At 38.8% G+C, this 23,744-nt stretch overlaps 1 protein-coding gene across 3 annotated transcripts in view; it reads left to right on the top strand.

Moving 5' to 3' along the window:
• Positions 1–23,744, top strand: part of sdccag8 (SHH signaling and ciliogenesis regulator sdccag8) — a 369,171-nt gene that overhangs the window by 96,827 nt on the left and 248,600 nt on the right. For all 3 annotated transcript variants that reach the window (XM_060830822.1, XM_060830820.1, XM_060830821.1), the window contains exon 12: positions 6,812–6,928. In XM_060830822.1, coding sequence (XP_060686805.1) covers positions 6,812–6,928 — 117 coding nt within the window. The remainder of the gene's footprint in view (positions 1–6,811; positions 6,929–23,744) is intronic.

Here is a 23,744-nt window from a genome sequence, read left to right as displayed (position 1 = left end):
ATGGTCCTTGCCTCCGGACTAGAGGGTTCAGGCTTAAGTCCCACAACATCTGAGCAGTGGATTAAGATAACTACATTTCACAAATATAATTTTTTACAGTGTCCACTGGCTCTGTAGAGGCCTTTTAGGGTCAATAAGCTCTGCAGAAGCTGAGCTTAGTAACTGTATTTTAGTAAGTTTCCTTCTTCTGGTATTTCACTACCATGAGGGCAATTAGGAACAGACAATAAGTACAGGCCCAAGCCTGTATTTATTGCCTGTAATGGAAAATCACAAAGAAACAAAATTAGTTGCAAAATACATCATGTCACTTTCAGCACAGTTGCTGATGTACCCCAAAAAACACCAAACTACACGAATCCCATTTACCTGTACTTGGTCCATAGCCTACTATGCCCATGCATTTTAAGTAATGATTCATTGGTCTCTTAAAAGTTACCTACATCACTCTCTTGGACTCCAAACACTCTCCAAATGTTTATCACCCTTTGGGTGAAAAAGTATTTTCTCAGATCTGTTCTAATCCACTTACTTCTCATCTTAAACTTATGACTTCTGGTCTGAGAAATGTCTGCCATGGGGAAGAGATTCTTGCGACCTACTCTGTCTATGCCTCTCATACTTTTATACACCTCAACTAGATTCCCCCCAGCCTCAGTATTCAGTTTCTCAGTACTCCCTAGGGACTCACCATTCATTGTATATATCCTTCCCTTATTATACCTCCTAAAATGCATTACCTTAACACTTATTGTGATTAAATTCTATCTGCTACTGTTCTGTCCAATTAACAGCTGTTCAATATCAAACTGTAGCCTGAGACCAGTTTCCTCAGTATCAACAACAGCACTAATGTTCATGTCATCTGCAAATTTACTAATTATATTTTCTACATTCACATCCAAGTTAATGTACATATCAAAAGACAAGGATTCCAGCACCAGGCCCTGTGGTACATTGTTTGTCACAGGCTTTCAATTAAAAAAAAACTCCATCACCCTTTGTCTTTTAATTGTAAGCTAATTTTGGATCCAGTTGGCCAACTTGCCTTGTATCCTGTGGACGCTTCGCTTTTGGACCAACCTTCCATGTGGGACTTTGTCAAAGGCCTTACTGAAGTCCATGTAAACCACATTAACTACATGATCCTCATCATTTAGTCATCTTTACAGTCAATTAGTCAGTCAAGATCACCCTCTAACAAATCCATGCTGACATACCCTACTCAGTCACTACCTTTCCAAGTTTGATTAATCTTGTCCCTCAGAATTTTTTTCCAATCATTTCCCTACCACTGACGTCAGACGAACTGGTCTGTATTTACCCTGTCTATTCCTGCTGTTCTCCATGAAGAAAGGAACTGCATTATTTATCCTCCAATCATCTGGCACTTCATCTGTAGCCAGTGAAGTGATAAATATCTCTGCCAGGGCCTCAGCAATCCCTTGCCTTCTGAAGCAGGCTGAGGATTTCTACCACTTCGTATTAATCTTAATGTGTTCTAGAACCTCACCATCACAGAATCTTCCAGCTACAATTTATTTCTCCTTTTTAAAAACTTAAGATCTCATCCACATCCACTGGGTCCTTACACAGGTTGCTACTTTAATCTCTAATAGGGATCCATTTTTACACTAGTAATCCTCTTGTTGCACATTCTCCCCGTGTCTGCGTGGGTTACCTCCGGGTGCTCCGGTTTCTTCCCACAATCCAAAAATGTACAAATTAGGTGAATTGGCCATGCTAAATTGCCCGTAGTGTTAGGTGAAGATATAAATGTAGTGGAATGGATCTGGGTGGTTTAGCTTCGGTGGGCTGGTGTGGACTTGTTGGGCCGAAGGGCCTGTTTCCACACTATAAGTAATCTAATCTACTCTTAATATACTCATTAAAAAGCCTTGGGATTTTCCTTGATCCCATCCTACAAAGTTAATTCATTGCATCTCCTAATTTCCTTTTTAAGCAACCCCCTGCAAACTCTTAACCTTCTGAAGGGCCTCCACTGTTTTTAAAATATTGCTCCTGACATACGTTTCCTTTTTTTCTTTATCAAACTTTTGATTTTCCTTGACATCCAGGTTTCCCTGGACCTCTCGCCCTTGTCCTTCACTCTCACAGTAACATGCTGGCCCTGAATTCTCACTATACTACTTTTGAAAGACTCCCAGTTTCCCACTTTCCAAACGTAGACTTACCTGCAAGTAGCTTCTCCCAGTCTATGGTTGCCAGATCCTGATCCTGATGAGTTGCATCCTAGGATCCTAAAAGAAGTAGCTACAGAGGTATTGGATACATTGGTTGTAATTTTACAATGTTCCTTGGATTCCGGAGAAGTACTGGAAAATTGTGACACCTTTATTCAAAGGGGAAGGAGGCAATAAGTAAGTTAACTATAGACCATTAGCCCATCTATTTTTGGAAAATTGTTGGAATCAATTAATAAGGAAGTAATAGCAGTATACTTGGCAAATCATCATCTAACCAAGCAGAGTTAGCATAGCTTCATGAAAGATAAATCATGTCTGACTGATTTACTAGAGTTTCTCAAGGATTTCTCAACCAGAATGGATAGAGGAAAATCAGGAGATGTCTTATATTCCAGAAGGCATTTGACAAAGTACCTCATAAAAGGCTACTCATAAAATAAGAGTTCACAGTGTCAGATGACATATTTTGGCATAAATAGTGAATTGGCCAATGGGTGGGAACAGTGAGCTGGGGTTAGAGATTGTTTTTCAGTTTGGCAATCAGTGGAATTCCATTGTTTACAACTGTTTACAAAATAAAAGCCTTGGAGGAAGGAAGCAAATCTCCTGTAGCCAAATTCGCAGATGACACAAAAATAAGGCAGGTTATGAGAGGGTTACAAATGGTTTACAAAGAGATATTGATAGGTTATGTATGTGGGAAAAAAAGTTGGCAAATGGAGTATAATGTGGGAAAATGTGAAGTTCATTTTGGAAAGGAGAACAGAAGAACAGTACTATTTAAATGGGAAAAACTGCAGAAAACTGCAGGACAAAGGGATTTGTGGGCGCCTACATGTAAAATACAGAAATACAGCAGCAGGTGCAGCAAGTAATCAGGAATGTGAATCGAATGTTGGCCTTTATTTCAAAGGGGTTGGATTATAAGAATAGGAAAGTCTTACTGAAACTGTATAAGGTGCTGGCGAGACCACACCTGGAAAACTGAAAACAGTATTGTCCTCTTATCGAAGGAAACATAGTTCATTGGATTGGAGATGGCGGTGTTGGACTGAGGTGTACAAAGTTAAAAATCACACAACACCAGGTTATAGTCCAACAGGTTTAATTGGAAGCACACTAACTTTTGGAGCGCCGCCCCTTCATCAGGTGGTTTCAGTTTGGCAATCTGTAATCAGTGAAATTCCATTGGAATCAGTTTTGGGACAGCAACTGTTTACAAAATAAATGCCTTGGAGGAAGGAAGTCACCTGATGAAGGAGCGGCCCTCTGAAAGCTAGTGTGCTTCCAATTGTTGGACTATAACCTGGTGTGCGATTTTTAACATAGTTCATTGGAAGCATTTTAGAGAATAGTCCCCAGGATGATCCCTGGTATGGAGGAATTATTTTATGAACAAAGGCTAAGCAGTTTGGAACTCTACTCACTGGGGTTTAGAAGAATAACAGGTCATCTCATTAAAATATACAGGAGTTTTAAGGGGTTTGATAGAGTGCTGAGAGGATGTTTCCCCTCAATGAGAGTCCAGGACCAGAGGGCATAGTCTCAGAATATGGCGGAGCAAATGTAAGACTGAGGTGAGGAGGAATTTAATCTCTCAGAAGGTTGTAAGTCTTTCAAGCACCTTGCCACAGAGAGCTATGGAGCAGAACCTTTGAATATTGGATGGATGGATGACATGAACCTTTACAAAATGTGTACTGGACTACAGCTGGAATATTGTGTCTAATTTTAAACACCAAATTGTAGGAATGATGTGAAGGCCTTAAGATAGCTTGCAGTGACTTTCTAGAATGGTAAGAGGGATGTAGACCTTCAGTTTATGGAGAGATCATAGAAATTAGTGTGGACCTTCTAAAACAGAGGAAGGAAAGGGGAAATATGAATCCAAAAAATTTATGAATGGTTTGATTGAGTTGATCAAACAAGTGGTTTGAACTCCACTGTCAGAAAGTTCAGAGGACCTAGATTGACAATAATTAAGAAAAAGACCCAGAGATAAAATGAGAAAAATCGTTTTTGTGTAATGCTTCATTTTGTTGTAGAATTCAAACCTGGAATGTGTGGTGGAAAAAGATTCAACTTTAATTTTTAAAAATATGTTTAGTGAACATTTGAAGGGGGAAATTTTGCAGAGCTCTAGGGAAATGGCAGATGATGGGGACTAACTGGCAGCATTTCCTCTAATTTTCCTACTGGCTGTGCAGACCTCCAAGGCCCATGCATGGCAGCAACTTCTGCAATTGGAACATAATACTGCAATCAGCAAGCCGATGCCAATCGGCATGCGCGAAATATTGGAGGCTGGAGGGAAAATTGCAATTCGTTACCTCTTTCTAAAAACTGGGAAAGCCTGATGGGACAAATTGGACCCTTGAGGGCTGTGTGATTCTGTGAATTTATGAAGTCTTCAAAATATTGCTGTATAATTTAGAGAAGTCAATTCTGAATAACAACATTACGGATACATGTGTAGGAAGTCATTTAGTCTGACAATCCCTTGTAGTGTTTGAGAATTGCAAGTGAGAAGTAAAACATGATTATAAACAAAATATTCTCTCTGTTCAAATTTGAATAATTTATAGTTTTATTTCAGAACCTGTGCTTGAAAAGTAGAGTGAAAGGGTGATCAACCTGTGTGAAGGGCAAATTTGGCCTGAAACAGCTCATATTGGCACTGATCTTGATTTGTGTTTTCATATATTTTTATGACAAATGAATTTTCCAACACTTAGAAAGAAAAAAGCAGAAATTATATGTAACCTACTTTCAAGTATTCCATACTAAGCATTCCAACATTCATAAAAATAATTAAAAGGAAGGTCATAGATTTAAACTAATTGGCAGCAGGACCAATAGGGAAATGAATGCAAAGGGGGAAAACATGCACAGTCAAATCTGATTTTCCATGTTATTAATTGCAGAATAGCATATCACCCAATGGATAATGTACTTAGTTGTACTTTCACAATGCTGTTCAATTTAATTGTACTTAGTTCTAAACAAAGCCCTATCAGCAAGTAATGTAGTGTAACCATATTATGATGTATACTATTACGATGTAATGTTGTCAACATATTTTGAATTTGTCTGACATGTCTAAGCTGGTGTGAGCCATATTACCTTCAAAGATTTGCTGAGTCCATGAAGCTTTAAATTTATCAAAACAAAAAGTCTTCAAGAGTCTGTTAAAATACCATAATCTTCTTAACTACTTGTAAATCTTTCAATAAACCAAGCTCTCAATCTCCTTAACAGTTATTCCAACAACCCCTGGTGAGCTGAATCCATTAGTGGGGATGGAATTCAGCCAAGCATTCATTGAGATTCCATTAAACAATAGTACCAATATCTGCCATGAACTATGGATACTGGGTGAAAAGATAGAAAACATAACATGAATCATTGGATATTTGTTTTACAAGATGCTATATATAGCAAACTTCATTAATTCCTAACTCCACACCAAATGTGATCTGTGTCCTACAAAAGTTGATGAATTGTACAAAATAGGATAAAAATTAACCACCCATCTGCTTGCCTCAAACAGAGAAAAACATGGAAGACATCAGTCCAATGTTAATCCATAGAGTGAGGACACAGAATGTTGTCACAAATAACCGTAGCACTGAATCATTAAAATTGCTTTGCAAAGTGAAAATTTGTCAGCCTTGAGCCTGTGTAAAACTGCAACATCTACTTGTTGATATTTAACAAAATTTTCCTTTACTCTACTCCAGGGTAATGGCACTTTTAAAAAAATATATAACTTTTTAACCCCTTTGGGGTACTGACAGAAGTCAAAAACCTGAAACATTTCTCTGAACCTTCAGATGAGCGACAATCATTATTGGACTGTCACTTTGCCCAAGCCTTGCCCTGTCCTAATGCTGCTCAGCAGTTCTTGCCAGTTCAGTCTTTCAAGAAATGCAGAGCCCAGTTGCCTTCAAACAAGTTAAATACAAGTACCGCAGCATCGTGGCCACTCTTATAATGTAAATTGAAATGACCAGTATAAATGTTAGTGAATGGAAGAATGTCAGAATGTTGGTGAGAAAATGAAAGAATGAATGGATAGACTGGATGGAAGCTAAGTAAATGGGAAGGGAGTGGGAGATATGTGGGTGAACATTGGTATGTGACAGGAGGACATGGATGAACTCATGAAATCTGTTTACTCCACTGATGTTTCTTGATCTGCTGGGTATTTCTGCCATATTCTACTCTATGCCTGATCTTTTACAGTTTTCCAAAGCAATATGATCTCTATTGATTTGCACAAGTTGTGTTTGTTCCTAATCTTTTTTGCTGCGATACCTTTGAATAATATTCCTGTTGGATGGCTCAATTTGCAGACCAGACTGGGTTAAAATCAATTAGATCTCAAAGTTGTGTGGTCATTGCTTTCACTTCAAAATTAATCTTCAAAAATGCTATTCTGACTGTGAGGCTTGGTATCTGGTTAATTTACGCTCGAGGAAATTTCCTTTAATATGCTCTGGGTGGCACTATGAGGCCATTTTGTGAATGTAAAAACTGTAATGAATACAGTATTGAGAAATCAATGGAATTCACAGATGAACAATTGACTCTTTAACCTTTAGGAATCTGGTGAACTGCGCTACCAGCTGAATGAAGTGAAAATCAAGAAAGAAGAGGCTGAAAAGGAGTTCAAGGAATACAAAACAAAAATGTTACGAGAATTTGAACTCCGAGGACAGGTAGGAGTCTCTAAATGACAAATGTGGGAACTGTTTCCTGAGAGGTAAATAGGATTCAGAAAGTTGTGTGAGTCGGGGAAAAGAACTAAGAATATAACAAAATGTGAAATAATGACTTTGTGCCATCATAGTTGTAGATTGAAATTCTAGTGGTGTAAGGCCCAGAAATATTGTCAGGCTTGAGCTTCAATGGGCCTTACTTTGCGGTGTTTCTGAAATGTCAGTAATATCAGTGAAAAGTGTTTGTTGTTATTAGTTTCCTTTCAGCCAATAATTTGTAAAGTTCTAATCCTCCAAGAATGTGGTAATATCTGTTGGTTTTCCCATGAACATGGGTAGCTTGTCATCTCTGCATCTGACATTACAAAGGATTTAAATGATCTGATGTATCTTAATGATATTTATAGTTTAGTACTCATGTTGCTTTACTTAATGTTTTTCAGAATGAATGGACCATATATCCCAGCTAATGTACCTTTAATTGGTGTGATTATTTTGGGCTCAGGCCCATTTTTCTTTGATTTAGGTCTCAGTCAGCTTTAGTTGTCTTTAAAATATTGAAATATGTGGCTTTTAGATTGGTGACAACTGTGATAGCAGTGTGCTCTAAAATTATCTCAAGTGTGCTGCATGCCATCAGTTTGCAATATGCAGAAATTAATGCGATTATCAGATGTTTTATTTCAAGTGACATATTGAAAGAGCAGTTTTCATTGTTCTGATCTATCTAATATTTATAATTGATCAATAATTTTAAATTTCCTTTCCAATGGTAGATAATAAACTTGCCCTTTTGGATCAGTTTAAACTGGTATTGCAGACAAATACATAATGTTGCAAAATGACCACTGACAAGTCGAGCTGACTCAATAATCACAGTGTTGTGAGGTTGGACTTGTGTTTATCAGTAAGGGACTTTGACCTCTGAGGACGTAGGAAGACAGTAAATGAAGTCTGTACAAATCAGGATTGACAGAGAGGAAAGGTGAGCGATACTACCACACATTCTTGTGACGTCAATCTATGCTAATAGTTACACTCTCAGTTTTTTTTTGGGTACCTTCAAATCTAGATTGAACCACTAATTAAGTTAGAAAGCACAGTGTTATATGGGAAAAATAAACAATCAGGGAAAACACTTGAGGAACTTAAATAGAACAAAACTGCATATTGGAGAACTAAACAACAAAAATAGGTAAGACAAATGTAAGGGCTGAAAGGAGAAGCTAAAAAGGAAGATATATTTAAATTAATAAAAAATATAGTTAGGAATATTGCATTATACTGACATTGCATCATTCATTCGTGTAGTTGGAGCTTATTTTTTTTAAACAAAAGAATTGCTTACAAATATATGGGCATAAAATTCAGTAAGTTCATGGGAATATGTTGTGATTCTAAGGTCTTTGTTGTTGAGTGTTTGACAATGAAGAGCCCTGCATGTCGACAAAAGTTCTCGTGTTGAGAGCAGTTGTCACTGTGTACTGTACTGCTGTGAAACCAAGAACTGTATTATCGGCACTTATAAAGTCGTGAGGAAATTTCACCAGCAATGTCTCAGCTGCATCCTTCCAATTGAATGGAAGAACCATTGAATAAACACCAATGACCTTCTTGAAACCAGCTCCAAGAGCATTGAAGCAAAACTGCAACTCACTGGACTGGGCACCATATCCAGATGGCTGAAAAGCCTGTCTCCTGCTATGTCCTGTTCTCTCAACTCCCAAATGTGTAACATTCCAGAGGAACAAAAAGAAAATGCTTCAAAGACACTCAGAGGCTGACCTTAATGACTATGAGGAGCTTGCTATCACTTGGTCAGAATATTGATAACTTGTCTGTTAAACTGCACCGCATTCTGAGTCGTGATGATGACACAGAGTGGCAGTACAGAGGAAAGAAAAGGAAGCAAATCCTGCACTCCAGATCCTACTGCCACATGGAATGTCCTGCTCCAAGCATCAAAAAAATGTGGGATAGGAATCTGTCTGTCCGGTCACCTGAAGGTTCAAGAAAGAAACCCTGAAGAGTCATCAGTCTCAAATTGAGAAACAACTCATGGTAACAGTTGCTGTGTAGTTTCAGATTACTTCAGAACTTTAACATTGAAAAGTGTGAAACTGTTAGAATCATTTGTGTGCAAAGTTTGCAGTTTTTGCATAATTGCTCATTCATTCATAGAATCTTGTGATGCTTGAGCAAGGATTAAAGGTACAGCTAGGTACTAGTGGAAAGATCTGTGACTTAGCTGTGGATGTCATAGTCTACTGCCTTTCCTAATTTATTTTGTACCAATAAATATTTTGTTCTTTTAGTGTTAGTAATCAATTTTGAAATATTTTCACTTTGAAATAATTTTGGAATCCCAGTACTCTTCATTTTACGATTCATCCATGTGAATCTTCACTGGACATGCTCCGGTGCCAGTATGCCCTTCCTGAGGCGTGGGGCCCAAATTAGCCACAATATTCTAAATGGGGCCTAACTAGAGCTTTATAAAGTCTCAGAAGCTCATTGTTGCTTTTATATTCCAATCCTCTTGAAGTAAATCACAACATTACATTTGCTTTCTTAACCACGGACTCAACCTGCAAATCAACCTTCAGAGATCCTGGACTAGCACTCCCAGATGCCTTTGTCTTTTGGCTTTATGAATTTTCTCACCGTTTAAAAAAATAGTTCATGCCTGCATTCTTTTTTCCAAAGTGCAAGACCTCGCACTTGCTCACGTTGAATTTCATCTGCCATTTCCTGGACCACTCTCCTAAACTGACTAAATCTTTCTGTAGCTTCCCCACCTCCTCAGTACTACCTGCCTGTCCACCTAACTTCGTATCATCGGTGAACTTCACCAGAATGTTCCCCTGTCTCTTCATCCAGATCATTAATATATAAAGTGAACAGCTGTGCCCCCAACACTGAACCACTTGTCACCAGCTGCCGTTCCGTAAACGAATCTTTTACCCCAACTCTCTTCTTTCTGTCAGACAGCCAATCCCCAATCCATGCCAGTAGCTCACCTCAAACACCATGGGCCCACACCTTACTCAGCAGCCTCCCATAAGGCACCTTATCAAAGGCCTTTTGGAAGTCTAGATAGATGACATCCACTGGGTTTCCCTGGTCGAACCTACTTGTTACCTCTTCAAAGAATTCTAACAGGTTTGTCAGGCAGGACCTCCCCTTACTAAATCCATGCTGACATGTTCTAATCCGACACTGCACATCCAAGAATTTAGAAATTTCATCCTTATCGATGGATTCTAGGACTTGATTTATTATGACTGTTCAGTTTAGTTTACTCTCATGAAATCTCTAGGTCCTTGAAGTCAATTCTCAGTATTTACTTAATAAAGCAATTTTAACTTGTTTTATTTAATATTTAAAATTTATTCAGTTTTGTTTTGCATGGAAATGATACATACTTGATTCATATGCCTAATTCTTTTTATCACTAGTTGGTATAGTATTCTTCAATCATCTTTATATTTATCATTTTTAACTATCATATGATCTATTCACATTTTCTTTTGTTAGCTGATGCATTCAACAACAACTTACTTTTATATACAGGGGAACCTCGAATATCCGAACGAGATGGGCAGGCACTTGGTTTGGTTAATTGATTATTCGGTTAATCGATTCAGTGCCTTTTCTCTGGGGCTTGGAGTTTTCTATTAAGTCTGCTCCCCGCTTAGGATCTAGCGCGTGAGCCCTCGCCCATCCCAACACCGTCCCACCCACCCCCTAAACCCTGACCAACACCGCACCCCGTCCACCCCCCAAACCCCATCCAAGCCCACCCCTTCACCCACCAAACCCTGTCCAAAACCACACCCCGCCCAACTCCAATCCCATTCAACCCCACCCGCCCCCAATCCTGACCCCCATCTCCTGCCCGCCCCCAACAACGACCACCCCCCGCACACCCCTTCCCCCTCTCCGGGACAGCCGGATTGGACACCAACAACAAGACTGCTGCTGCTATTGCCTTTTTGGGGGGGAGGAGGGGGGCCTGGTGTGAGTCTGCAAATTGCGTGCATGTGCACACACACACACACACACACACACACACACACACACATACACACAACTTTTTTATTGTAACTTTTTGACAGGTTCCACCTCTGCCCTCTACGGACAATGTTAGAGAGATTACCTGAGGAAGGGGGGTGTAGGGTACACGCCTGTGTAGACTCCAGGGAAAGTGTGGAAAGAGAGAGAGAGGGGGTGGGAGTTCAATCATTTAGAGAAGGTGCCTGCGCTCCCATCAATCCAGGACTGTTCTTGGCAGCACTTTTAATTAGTGTTGGACACACATCTTTGATGTAATGTTTCTCTCGAGACCTCGAGATCCCCTTCAGATAATCCTATTTTCGGATAATTGGTATTCCTAAAATCGAGGTTCCCCTGTAGTCCCTTTTGTACAATGAAAAGTGCTTGAAGCACTTTATAAACTGGTGGCTTGGATCCTAAGCAAGAACAAAGAGAAATGTTTGAGAAGGTGAGTAAAGAAACGTCAAAGCAGTAATTTCTTTCAAAGGAGCTAGACACTTGTATATTTTAAAGAAAGAGTGAAAGTACAGAAACATGGTAGCTAAATTTTCTGCCACTGATAGTGAAACAGAGGTTAGATACACAGTTAATTGGAACACAAAGAGCAAATGACGTGAACTATGTGTGTGAGAAAGGAAGTTATCCTATTGTGGAATTTATAAATGAAAATAGAAGTGTCAAAGTCAATTTACTCCAGATTGAGAACCAATGAAACATTTGCAAGGACTTGGGCGGTGTGAGTGTAGGATCATCCTTAGTAGAATTCTGCTAAGCTTGATGTTATGCAAAATGGAGCTTGGGAGATGGTTGTGGGAAATAATGGAGAATTTAAATGTGGAATTTATGTAGACATAATATCTTCATAGGATAGGAGAGGATGGAAAATCCTCTCATAATGATAGATGTTGCAATCGAAGTTGCGTTTGGAATCAAGCACAATGTTGAGATTCTGTACTGTTGGTTTGTGTTGAGTGAGCAGCTGGGAAAGGATATGAAATCAAAGCCTGAAGCATGCAGTTTCTGGCATGATCTAAACAGGATGACTTCACTCGCCAATCTTCAGCTGAAGTAAGGTTTGGCTGATCCATTTTTTTGAAGCCAAAAAGACAAATAGCACATCAGGAGCCATGGAATCAAGTACACTTACTCTCTGCTTTATGAATATTGTTACTAATGGCAGCCTGCACAGAGAAGAACAAAAGTGATGTGTTGAGGTATGCCATGACACATGGGAAGGGCAGCCATTGGAGATGTTTTGGAATAACAACAACTGGCACTATTTTAGGGGAGTACGATGGAAGTGAACCACAGAGATGGTGGGAAAAAAATAGCGATTAAATTTTTCTTCAGTTTCATTACAATTCAAAGAGAACAAAGAAGAATAAGATAATGTATCTCTCCAGAAATCACTGAGTTGTCCCAGTCAGTTTTCAGTGCTTTGGAAACCAGGCTGTGAATATGGAGTGATCAGAGAGTTGGCACCTTCATGTTCAAGGCCTTTCACTCTTTCCTATACACACCAATACCTTAATGACAATGTCTAAATTTTCATAAAGGTGAATGCTTTATGCTCTATTCAAGGATTATTCTCTCATCTTACTCAGGATATTAGTCTTCGTGAGTTGAGATGTCACAATACTAAGTGAAATATAAACATGAATTTCAGAATATCTCAGTACTTCACTGCATGGAACTTCACTAAAACTTTCAGAAATTTGCAATGGAGGTGTGCCATTTGCCAGTTTACAGATCAATTACCATCCGTTTCGTTCTCATGACACCCTCACTATGTCCACGATGATGCTAAAATTTCCCATGCAATCAGCTCACTTCATGGGGATCTTCATTTTTAATTCTTGGTGGGTAACAGGCTGGGTGAAGCTTTTTGAATTTTGATTTTAGGGACTTATGCATTTCCACTTAGATCATGTGCAGCATAAGTCTCGATGAAAATTAAGTAGATCCATAACAGCAGTGTTGCTAAAACTCTTTTTTAGTACTGTTTGTGCATTGACACATGATTATGCTGCCAATTCTTCTAAATTGATACCTCTGAATTTTATTCAATGAAAATTATCAACAGGCAACCAGAAATATTGCCCCTATTGATGTTGATTCCGCTGAGGTTCCCACCATTTTCATCACTGTTGCCTTGGTATTGCCACAAAAATCACATCTCTCGTTGTTATCGCAGTTCAAAGCAGCGTCGTGAATTTCTTCACTAGGAACATGGGTCCTTCGCCAGTTTTCAAAGCAACATCTGTTGTCTGGAATTGTTTCACCATACATCCTGGTGACGAATTAAAAACATTGCATTCACACTATAAGGGAACTATTATTGAGGCAGACAGAAGGCTCATTTGGGAACAATCACATTAATCACAACACCTGCAATAGTTTGTTTCTGTGGCATTGTTTCAGAATGGTGTTGACAAGAATGTTTGGCGAAATGAAAGGAAGGAACTGGGAGTCATGGTGCCAGTGGCAGTGGACGGGGGCCTTTAGTTTTTCATAGTCTTTACTGTATAAGTGGTTCCATTTCAGTAATTTGACAGCAGAGCTAATTGCTACAGACGGTAGATACGCAGGAAGGTGATTACAGTAATGTATGCTATTTTCCACATGTACTAAATCTTCTTGCGTGCAATATGTAAATGACCCTCCAAGAAAGAGATCAAGAGATCCTCATTCAATGTGAGAGGATCCTGCTGGTTGTTCACTTCTGTTGTATTGAGGTGCAGAAATTCGATGAACCCGGTACACGTACCTTTTTGTAAAGGTTTGGGGCAAATATTATGCCATTGTCTAACAAAAAGCCGTTGAACAACTAACCATGCATTTTTGCCATACGTTTTTTAAAAATTCTTTCATGGGGTGTGAGCACTTCTGGGAAGCCCAGCATTTGTTGCCCCTCCCTTATTACCTTTGATTTTAGCAGCTTTTAAAGCCATTTCACACAGCAGTTAAGTTTCAAACACAATACTATGGATCTGGAATTACACGTAAGCCAAAGCAGTTATGAGTGGCAGGTGTCCTTCCCTAAAGGACGTTATTGTAAAGGATGTGTCTTTTTATTTTTCTGTATTTTTAATTGAGGGCTGAAATGGAAAATAACGTTTTTTTTAAAGGATTGCTGAATGCCTACTGTAATTTTTAAAAACAAGTCACCTGATACTCATTGTAAGCATTGTTTACACAGCCCCTTGTTCAAGCAAATGTTGTTGAAGTATTATTTGCAACAAGATAGAGCTGAGGGGTGTGTATAAAAAAAGAGATTCATCCAGATACAAGGACCTGATTGGTTTGTGGACTAATGACTAGTTATCGATGACAAAGGCTTTCCGCCTGCCAACAACTATGTAATTAGTTTTCAGGTAGCTGAACAGCTTTGAACAAATATAGGAACAGGAATAGGCCATTCAGCCCCTACAGCCTTTACCATCATTCAAAGGGATCATAGCTGATCTGTGACCTAACACCTTGGCTCATATCCCTTAATACCTTTACTTGGCAAACACTTATCTATCTCAGATTTAAAATGAACAATTGATCCTGCATCTACTGGAACAGAGTTCCAAACATCTACCATCCTTTGAGAGTAGAAGGGCTTCCTAGCATTTCTCCTGAATGGTCTGACACTAATGAACAAAATAGAGAGAAGCCCACAAATTTTCTCCAACTCAGGAGCTATTTCTATTCTCTGCAATAACAAACATTTTAAGCCTGAAGCAAACCAGTTTTACTTGCCTTAGCAGTTGCTGTAGCTGTGACTTTTAATAAGCCATACATTTTCGAAAGTTTGAACAAGCTATCCTGTGCCTCTTGCAAACCAGAAAGCATCTGAAGAAGGAGGACCGTGAAGCAGATCCTGTGAACAGACACCATTGAACTTCTTTCCCAGTTTTGCCTCTGTTCATAACAACCATGTTTCTTTCTGTGTTCTTGTGTGTGTGGAGGGGGTGGGAAGACAAGTTTAAATGTGGATTAGAGTTTTAACTAGTAGAGGTATGCCAGTGATTCATAATTTTTTTTTGTAACTATAGTTTCTTTCCTTGTGATAAATGATAATTCCTGTCAAGTACAGAAATCTGGTCCACACTTTCAGTCAAGCTGAGTCTAAAAGACAGATAAATTCAAGAACTTTTGAAAAATCTAACTTGTGTAACAACTCTGGAAATAGCAAGACTTAATTTTTAGCATGCTACCCCAGTGAGGTATAACAATTAGAAAAGGATCATTGTATAATTGCAAGGAGCAACTAATTTGTAACTGGTAAATGATGTTGTCAGTGCTGCTCTTCATTGAGGTTGGCTGTGTGTTTGAGTCTGAATTTTATCTTGTAGCTATAATACTGATTCCATTTTTGGTGATAAATCATAAAATTAATTTAAGTCATTATTTCTACATTGTCTAGAAATTAAAACAAAGACTTTTTATTGTTTATGCAAAAAAAGTGAAAATTGTGGGTATAAATAATAATACAAAATAAATTAATTTCTCCCTTTTTTTCATTTTCTTGCACTCCTACTGATACTATTGAGTGTTTGTGTGGTAGGTTGATCCACCCACCAGAAATACTCCTCTCAGTCTGAGAAAACATACTTGAGATGATGTTTCCCTGCCCTGGAGATGGTGAGAGATGTGGTAAGAGGAGAAAATAACTGGATGAGTTGGTCCTAGGGAGATACTCATCTATTAAGTTCTTGATGAGAAGGTTCACAAAGACTTTCTCAACCCATCTCCAATTAAGGCCCTTAATTGCCTTGTTTGCTGACTGGGAAGTCAAGATGATCTGCCTTAGGTGTTGGTCTGCAAAGTGATGTCATTGGAAAGCTGAACCCTGTCCTTGCTCTTGACCTCCCTGACCTCTTCTTCCCCAACCCCAACCCCCACCCCACTATGAGAAAATAAAATCACTTACTTTCTCGCAACTGGATCCCTGCAGAATAGACCTTGCCATCTAACATCACTGCCCCCACTTTTCATCCCAAAATAAATTCTTATATTGTGTTATTTCTCAGAAAATATGTATGTACAATTGTGTAGACAAACATGGTAGCTATTCTCTGCCAATAATATCCCACCAATATTCCTGAGCTGAATCACCATAATAAGTAATAGCACACTGAGAGAATCACTGCTGCTCAATGAATGATTGTATGAAAACTCAAATTTGAGAATTATTCTGTTTCACAGTGCTTGCATATATGGTTTCCTTCAAAAATGGCTACTGCATTGTGATAAGAAAATGAGAACCCCAACTGATGACCTAGCTTATGTTCATTGAACATAAGTATAGCTCCTTAATTAAGATGAGCTAACTTAGATAAGTGTCATGGTCCTTTCAGCCCATCAAATCAGTACCAGAACTCCAGAAAGTACTCTAGACAGTTCCATTCTCCTGGTCTATCCGTGCAACTTTATTTCTTTCAAGTTTTTTTTTCCTTTTAAACTTATTAATTGTCTCTGCTTCTACCACTTTATTGTTGAGAATTTCAAGCCATGATCATTCTCTGCATGACAAGAGTTCTTCTCTGCATCCTTCCAGCATCTCTTATCCCAAACTTGAAATGTGTCCACTCCTGCCTGCCACGTCACTAATGGAAACAGTGTTTCTTTGTTTATTTTATCAAAACTTTGCACAAGCTAATTAACCTCTTTCTTTTTTTGAAGGAGAAACGACCCCTAACATCTTAAATTTAACCATCCCTCACTGTGGAACGATTCTGGCAAATATCCACCTATGATTTTGTTAGTTCATAGTAGTTCGATTCTGCACAAGTTGAAATACTTATCAATATAGTCGCAACTGCAAATTGTAGCAACATAGTTGAAAGAAGAAAGGCTGCTTGAAGGAAAATGGTTGCCTGCAGCCTAACTACTCATTTTCCTTTCAGCGCCTCACTCTGTGCCATGAGCCATTGATCAGTCTTCAAATGGTAACATATAAGCAGCCAAGCTAAAGTATAAAAATGATGATTTAAGAAAACTACTGTGACATATACAAATTTCTAACTGCATTTCACTTGGTCAGTTAAACAAGCTATAAAACTAGAAGCAGTAAGGTTTTAATATTACTGCAATTAGCCAATCTAACTGTATTATAAGTTTTTTAGTGCTGTAATTTGGTCAGTATAACAATACCACCTCCACAGTGGTGTTCTAATTTGACCGTCATAATATTACATTGAGTGGTGAGGATTCTGATTGGTGCTCCAGAAAATGTTTTTTTTTCTGGAATTACTACATTAACAAGAGCTGAATGTAAGCTTTTGATTTCTTCCAAAAGTAATCTTCCAGGTTTTGGGTGCAAAATGACAGTGAAACAGTCAGTGTTCATCATCATTAGTCTTCTGAACTGACAGCAAATTCTGGAGTCTGCAAATGCACAGTTAAGTGGGGAATTACTGAAATTGTTGGTGATCCTACGTTTCTCCAGAAAGTGTGTTATTGCAGTCCCCCAGATTGTACTCAATCAAAGATCATTTTATCATTTAGAAAATCCAATCATATACTTGTTAGTCTTACCACAAAAACCCGTGAAAAAATTGCATCACTTTTTAGATATAACTTTTTATTAGCAAGCTAAGTACATAATTACTACTAAGCAGCTTCACACGTCCTGAAAGAATAATGTTACATTTATTGAATGTTAAATACTTATTACAAGAAATACAATTTTAAATATATCAGTTTGCACATGATGTTTTAGTTTCTGTCTTACACCATATACATATGGTCCGATCATTTATTTCACCAAATATTTTTAAAAATTAAGGATTACAATTATAGAAATTGTCTGACTTTTTCAGCTTCCCAATTTGCTATCTGTGATAATGTTTCAATATAAAAACAACAAATACTGGAAATCACAATGGGTCAGACAGCATCCGTGGATAGACAACATTCTAATGTTTCAAGTTTAGATGACTCTTGACAGGACTGAAATGAAGTATGGAGGGGGCAGCATTTATGCTGTAGTTGGAGGAGGATGTGGGAGTGCAGGGGTGTACAGTGTACAGAAAAGATATTGATCAGATTAAGTGACCGGAATGTGAGAATGGAAGAACAACGGTGTATCTAACTGCCCAATTAGAAAGGATAGACAGTCCCACTGGGGTGTAGGGAGGGGAGAGAGGACGTGGTGACACAGAATGTAACAAGTAATGCTAAAAGGGAAGAAATGGGTGAATATAATAAGTAAAGCTAAAAGAAAGTAAAGAAATGGGAGTTGGTTCGCAATTTGAAGGTGTTGAACCCAGTATTAAGTCCAGGAAGCTCTAAAGTACTTACTCTGAAGATGAGGTGTTGTACCTCCAGTTTGCACTGTGGATTCACTGGAGCACTGCAGCATTCCAAGGACAGACAAGTGGGCATGCGAGCAGGATGCTGTGTTAAAATGACCGGCTATGGGAAGGTCGGGGTCATGCTGGGCACAGACTGGAGCTGTTCTGCAAAGCGATCATCCAATCTGCATTTGGTTTCTCCAATACAGAGTAGGCCACATTGGGTGCAGCAAATACAATACACAAGATTTGAAGAGGTACAGTTGAAATGCTGCTTCACACTTTACTGCCTTCTGGATTTAATATTGAGTTCAACACCTTCAAATTGCGAACCAACTCCCATTTCGTCCCTTTCTTTTAACTTTACTTGTTACATTCTCTGTCGCCATGTCCTCTCTCCCCTCCCCCTCCACCCCAGTGGAACTGTTTGCTCTTTCAAGTCTTTCAGATTAGATTAGATTAAATTAATCTAACTAGTGTTAGTGTTAGGGAAATGGTTCTGAGTGGGTTACTCTTCGGAGGGTCAGTATGGACTGGTTGGGCCAAAGGGCCTGTTTCCACACTATAAGGAATCTAATCTAATCTAATTTGTTTGTGGGCGGCACGGTGGCACAGCAGTTAGCACTGTTGCCTCACAGCGCCAGAGACCCGGGTTCAATTCCCGCCTCAGGCGACTGACTGTGTGGAGTTTGCATGTTCTCCCTAAGTCTGCATGGGTTTCCTCCGGGTGCTCCGGTTTCCTCCCAAAGTCCAAAGATGTACGGGTCAGGTGAATTGGCCATGCTAAATTGCCCGTAGTGTTAGGTAAAGGGGTAAATGTAGGGGTATGGGTGGGTTGCGCTTCGGCGGGTCGGTGTGGACTTGTTGGGTCGAAGGGCCTGTGTCCACACTGTAAGTAATCTAATCTAATCTTTCAACCATTGTTCTACCATTCTCACATTCCAATAACTTAATCTGAACTATGAACATCTTTTCTCCAATGAAGAGTCATCTAGACCCAAAACTTTAGATTGTGCTCTCCCCATGGATGCTGTCTGACCCGCTCTGATCTCCAGCATTTATTGTTTTCAGCATCTGCAGTAATGTGCTCCAATAATTTTTCAATATGACTGGCTGCTGAAGTGACTGTGGTATTTCTGAATATTTGACTTAGCAAATGTTGTTGGACATAGATGGTAATGTGGAATTCAAGACACAAACAGATCAGCTGTGGTCTTATTGAATATCAGAGCAGGCTCAAGGGCCAAATGGCATACCTCTATTTCTATTATGCATGTTTTTAAGATAGGAAAAGGAAAATCAAAGTCACAGATGCTGCAAAGGCAGCTTTTGCTGAAGTTAACATGAACATAGCTGCTTTGTTGCTAATTGCAAATTCATCCAAATGTTTAGTTGTTGGAGATAAAATGTACTGCTTTTTAAATAGCTGAAGACTGTACTCATTATTAAACAAACACTAAAAGAGTAATTAACATTTGAAAAAAAATTACAGATCAGAAAGTGCAATTTTACTAAAAGTTTGGATTATTGATTTTGTTTGCATGTTTTGTGAAATATTGTGTACATTTATTTATTTTATTTTCTTGAAGTACTGTAGATTATGGTGTACCTCTCACTTTTGAAGTCTCTCAAAATTTGACTAAAAATGGGAGTTGACAGATACACTGAGTATATAAATGCTGCTATGGATGATGGCTGTTTGGAAACATGAGAAAAAACACTGGTTTTTTTTTAATGGCCCAAATTTTTCAACGGGCAAACAGTTATTCCAGTATAGATGGGAATTGCTATGGTACCCTGCTGAATTTTTCTTGCAGCAGACTCTGATACAATTGCATTGGAAATTGAATATTCCACTGGATGATTTCCCTATGCCTGGAACCTTGTGAAAGTGTGCCTTTAAATTAGAGAATTTGGAGGGTTCCAAAGAAATTAAGCCAGTACTTACTCAGGAAAGTTTGGACTGTAGGTACATAACTTAACTCCTGAATGGCTATCCAACTGACCATGTACTTGTAACTCAGACCCCCGACTATACCTTCACCAGACTATTTACATCACCTGACACCACCCACTCTCTTCCTCCAAGGACACAGCATCCCAATACTTTTCCTGCCCTCCCCCAGAAACCACAGTCCATCCTTTGCTGCTGGATCTGGTCCCGCTGTACTCCGAGAAACAGACCCCCTCCATTCCTTCATTAACTCTGGGTTTCACCACCCCACTCCCCACTGTATTACTGTACTCCACTCTGAATCCTCACCCTCTTTTCCCCGCTCTGCACTCCCTTCCTTCACTCCAACCCCCCTCCCCCTTTTCTCTCATCTCTTGTGTGGTATAATCAGTAACAACAGTGTGTACCATCTACAAGATGCATTGCAGAAATTCAGCAAAGCACCTTCCACAGGATTATCATCGTTATCTCCAAGCACTGAATTAGATTTTCTTCATTTTTTGAATTATCTGACGACATTTGGTGCACCAATCACATCCATTGATTTGATAATGAAATTACACAAAGCATCAAACAGAGTGGCATGAATATTTCATTCTTTGTGAAGGATTTTTTTTCCTTTAAACCACCCATCTATTCCATTAGATGCAAATGCGACCCTTGAATGGTTTGATAAGACATGCATCCACTGTTTGTAATACAGATATTAGATCCACTTGGTATAACTGTTTACTCTTTTAGACATTCTTGATCCTATCATTCATTTGGGATTGAATATGTCTCAGATTAACAAGCTGCATTTTTTGTGTCGGCTGTTGGGATGCCTTTACCACACATTATTATCCATTAACTTAGTCCCACCCTTATCTATCGTTCATGGGATATGTGCCAAACCTGATGTTCAGCTTGGTTTTATATTTGAAAATTGCCATAGACTTAAATTTTGTTCCATCAACCATTCAGGTTGATGGAACAAAAGTAAGAATGAATCTTATCTTCTCATGTCCTGCCATTTTTAAGAAGCTATCTTCAAACCTTCCCACTCCACAGAATGGCTGCTGGAGATATAGAAATTCATCCACATTGCTGCTATGATTTAATAGTTACTTCTGTTTTGCTGTTGCCTGATGATGAATCACTGGAAACTGGTAATTTTGGCATTACGTTCTTTCAGTATTTTCTGAGCTGTCTTGATTTTCGGCCAATATTAGAGTGATTAATTCCATAATCATCTAGGTATTGATCTGAAATCTTCTGTTGGACATGGGGTTTGATTTGGTGCACTCACATTCATATAGAAGTTTTGCATTTCTGCTAACAATGCTACTATTCTGACAATTTTCAAGAAGCCATTACAATACATATTGAGGAGGGAGGAAGTAAATGGGCAGGTGGTACACCTTCTGCGGTTGCAATGGAAGGTGCCATGGGGCTGTGGAGTTATGTTGGGAGTGAAAGAGGAGTGGACCAGGCAATCCCATAGGGAATAGTCCCTGTGGAAGGCTACAAGGGAGGGGAGGGGAATGTATGTCTGGTGGTGGCATCCTACTGTAGGTGGCAGAAATGGCAGCTAATGATCCTCTAGGTGTGGATATGAAATAGAATTGCAATTGAGGACAAGGGGGACCCTATCGCTGTTATGAAAGGGACAAGAGGGGGGTGAGGGAAGTGTGGGAGATCAGTTGGACCCAGCTGAGGGCCCGGTCTACTACTGTGCCAGGGAATCCTTAACTGAGGAAGGAGTTGGACATTTTGGAGGTCCCCTTATCAAATTTAACATCATCGGAACAAGAAATCTTAAAATGCTTCATTGCAGAGGGATTTGGGTATCCTCATGTATGAAATTCAGAAAGTTAGTATGCAAGTACAGCAAGCTAATAAGGAAGAAAAATGGAATTTTGGCATTTATTGCTGAAGGAGTAAAGTACAAAAGTAGGAAGTATTATTGCAACAGTACAAGGCATTGGTGAGAATACATCTGAAGTACTGCATACAGTTTTTGTCTCCTTACTGGACGAAGGGTGCAAATGTGTTGAATGCAGTTCAGAGAAGGTTCACTAGGTTAATTGATTCCAAGATAAAAAGCTTGTCTTCTGTGGAGTGATTGAGTAGTTCAGGCCTACACTCTCTAGAGTTTAGAAGAATGAGAACAGATTTAATTGAGATATACAAGTTACTAAAGAGGATTGACCAAGTAATTGTAGAGCAAATATTTCCCGTTGCAGGGCAATCTGGAATGAGTCATAATTTTAAGTTAAGAGGGTGGTAGACTTAAAACAGTAATGAGGAATTATTTTTTCTCAAAGGGTTACAAATCTGTGGAATTCATTATCCCAGAGTACGGTCGACACATGGACACTAAATAAATTTCAGGAGGAAATAGATTTTTAATTAATAATGGGCTAAAGGGATATAGGGAGTGGGCAGGAAAGTAGAGTTGAGGTTCAGATGACATCAGCCATGATTGCATTAAATGGCAGAGCAGGCTTGAGGGGCTGAATTGCTTACTCTTACTCCTAGTTCTCAAGTTCATTCTGATGGCACATTCAGTGTTGGGCATCTTCTTCAGGATGAAATTCTTCTGTTAATATACCTGCATCAGTTTTTTCTTGCAATATCTCAAAATTCCTACCCTGCAGCACAATTACTTGATGAAGTAGAAGATGTTACAACTTTTTGTTTGGAAGCAGCTTTGTACTTCACTTCTTTTTCTGTAGGACCCATTTTTATTTGTCACCGTTTTATACACAGTCTGTTTTGTGTGGGCCTGTCTTAAACTCATGCACACTTTTTCACAGCAGTTCATATTGCTTACTTGATCTCACCGGCAACAGATAAAAATAAGTGTCATGAAAACTTGAGGCTAGTTATAAATGAGTATAGCATTTCGTAGTTGAAAAGAAGGGTTGGCTTATAAACCAAGTATATGCAAAAGTATAATTTTTGCTGTGAAATAAATGGGGTTATCTTATATGCCAGATCAACTTATACATCACAATCTACCATACTCTAAAGTATTCCTTGGATGGTTTGCCTATGTTAAAATTAGTTCATTGAATGTCCACAGTACCATTTTAAAAATCACACAATACCAAGTTATAGTCCAATCGGTTTATTTGGAAGCACTAGCTGTCAGAGTGCTGCTCCTTTATCAGGTGGTTGACAAAACGCTCCAAAAGCTAGTATTTCCAAATAAACTTGATGGACTAAACTTGGTGTGTGATTTTTAACTTTGTGCATCCCAATCTAACACCAGCATTTCCACATTACAAGTACCATGGACTAGATATCATGTCGTTTAATATCATTACGTCTTGTACATTGTCCATTTAAAATGCATTAAGTTGTTTAAAAATGGGCCTGGGTTTTCTAACTAAGTTTATAGCCATTTAAGACTTCACTATAAGCTGCATCTGTGTACACAATCAAACAGTATTATCTGTTTAATGTGAGCCTACAGGAAATTTGGGGGAACATTTCATTGGGATTTTTAGGTTTTTTTTCCTTTATTTACTTCAGT

This window comes from Hemiscyllium ocellatum, chromosome 10 (genome assembly GCF_020745735.1).
Source record: "Hemiscyllium ocellatum isolate sHemOce1 chromosome 10, sHemOce1.pat.X.cur, whole genome shotgun sequence".
NCBI lineage: Eukaryota > Metazoa > Chordata > Chondrichthyes > Orectolobiformes > Hemiscylliidae > Hemiscyllium > Hemiscyllium ocellatum.
This window is presented reverse-complemented; position numbering and strand designations above follow the sequence as displayed.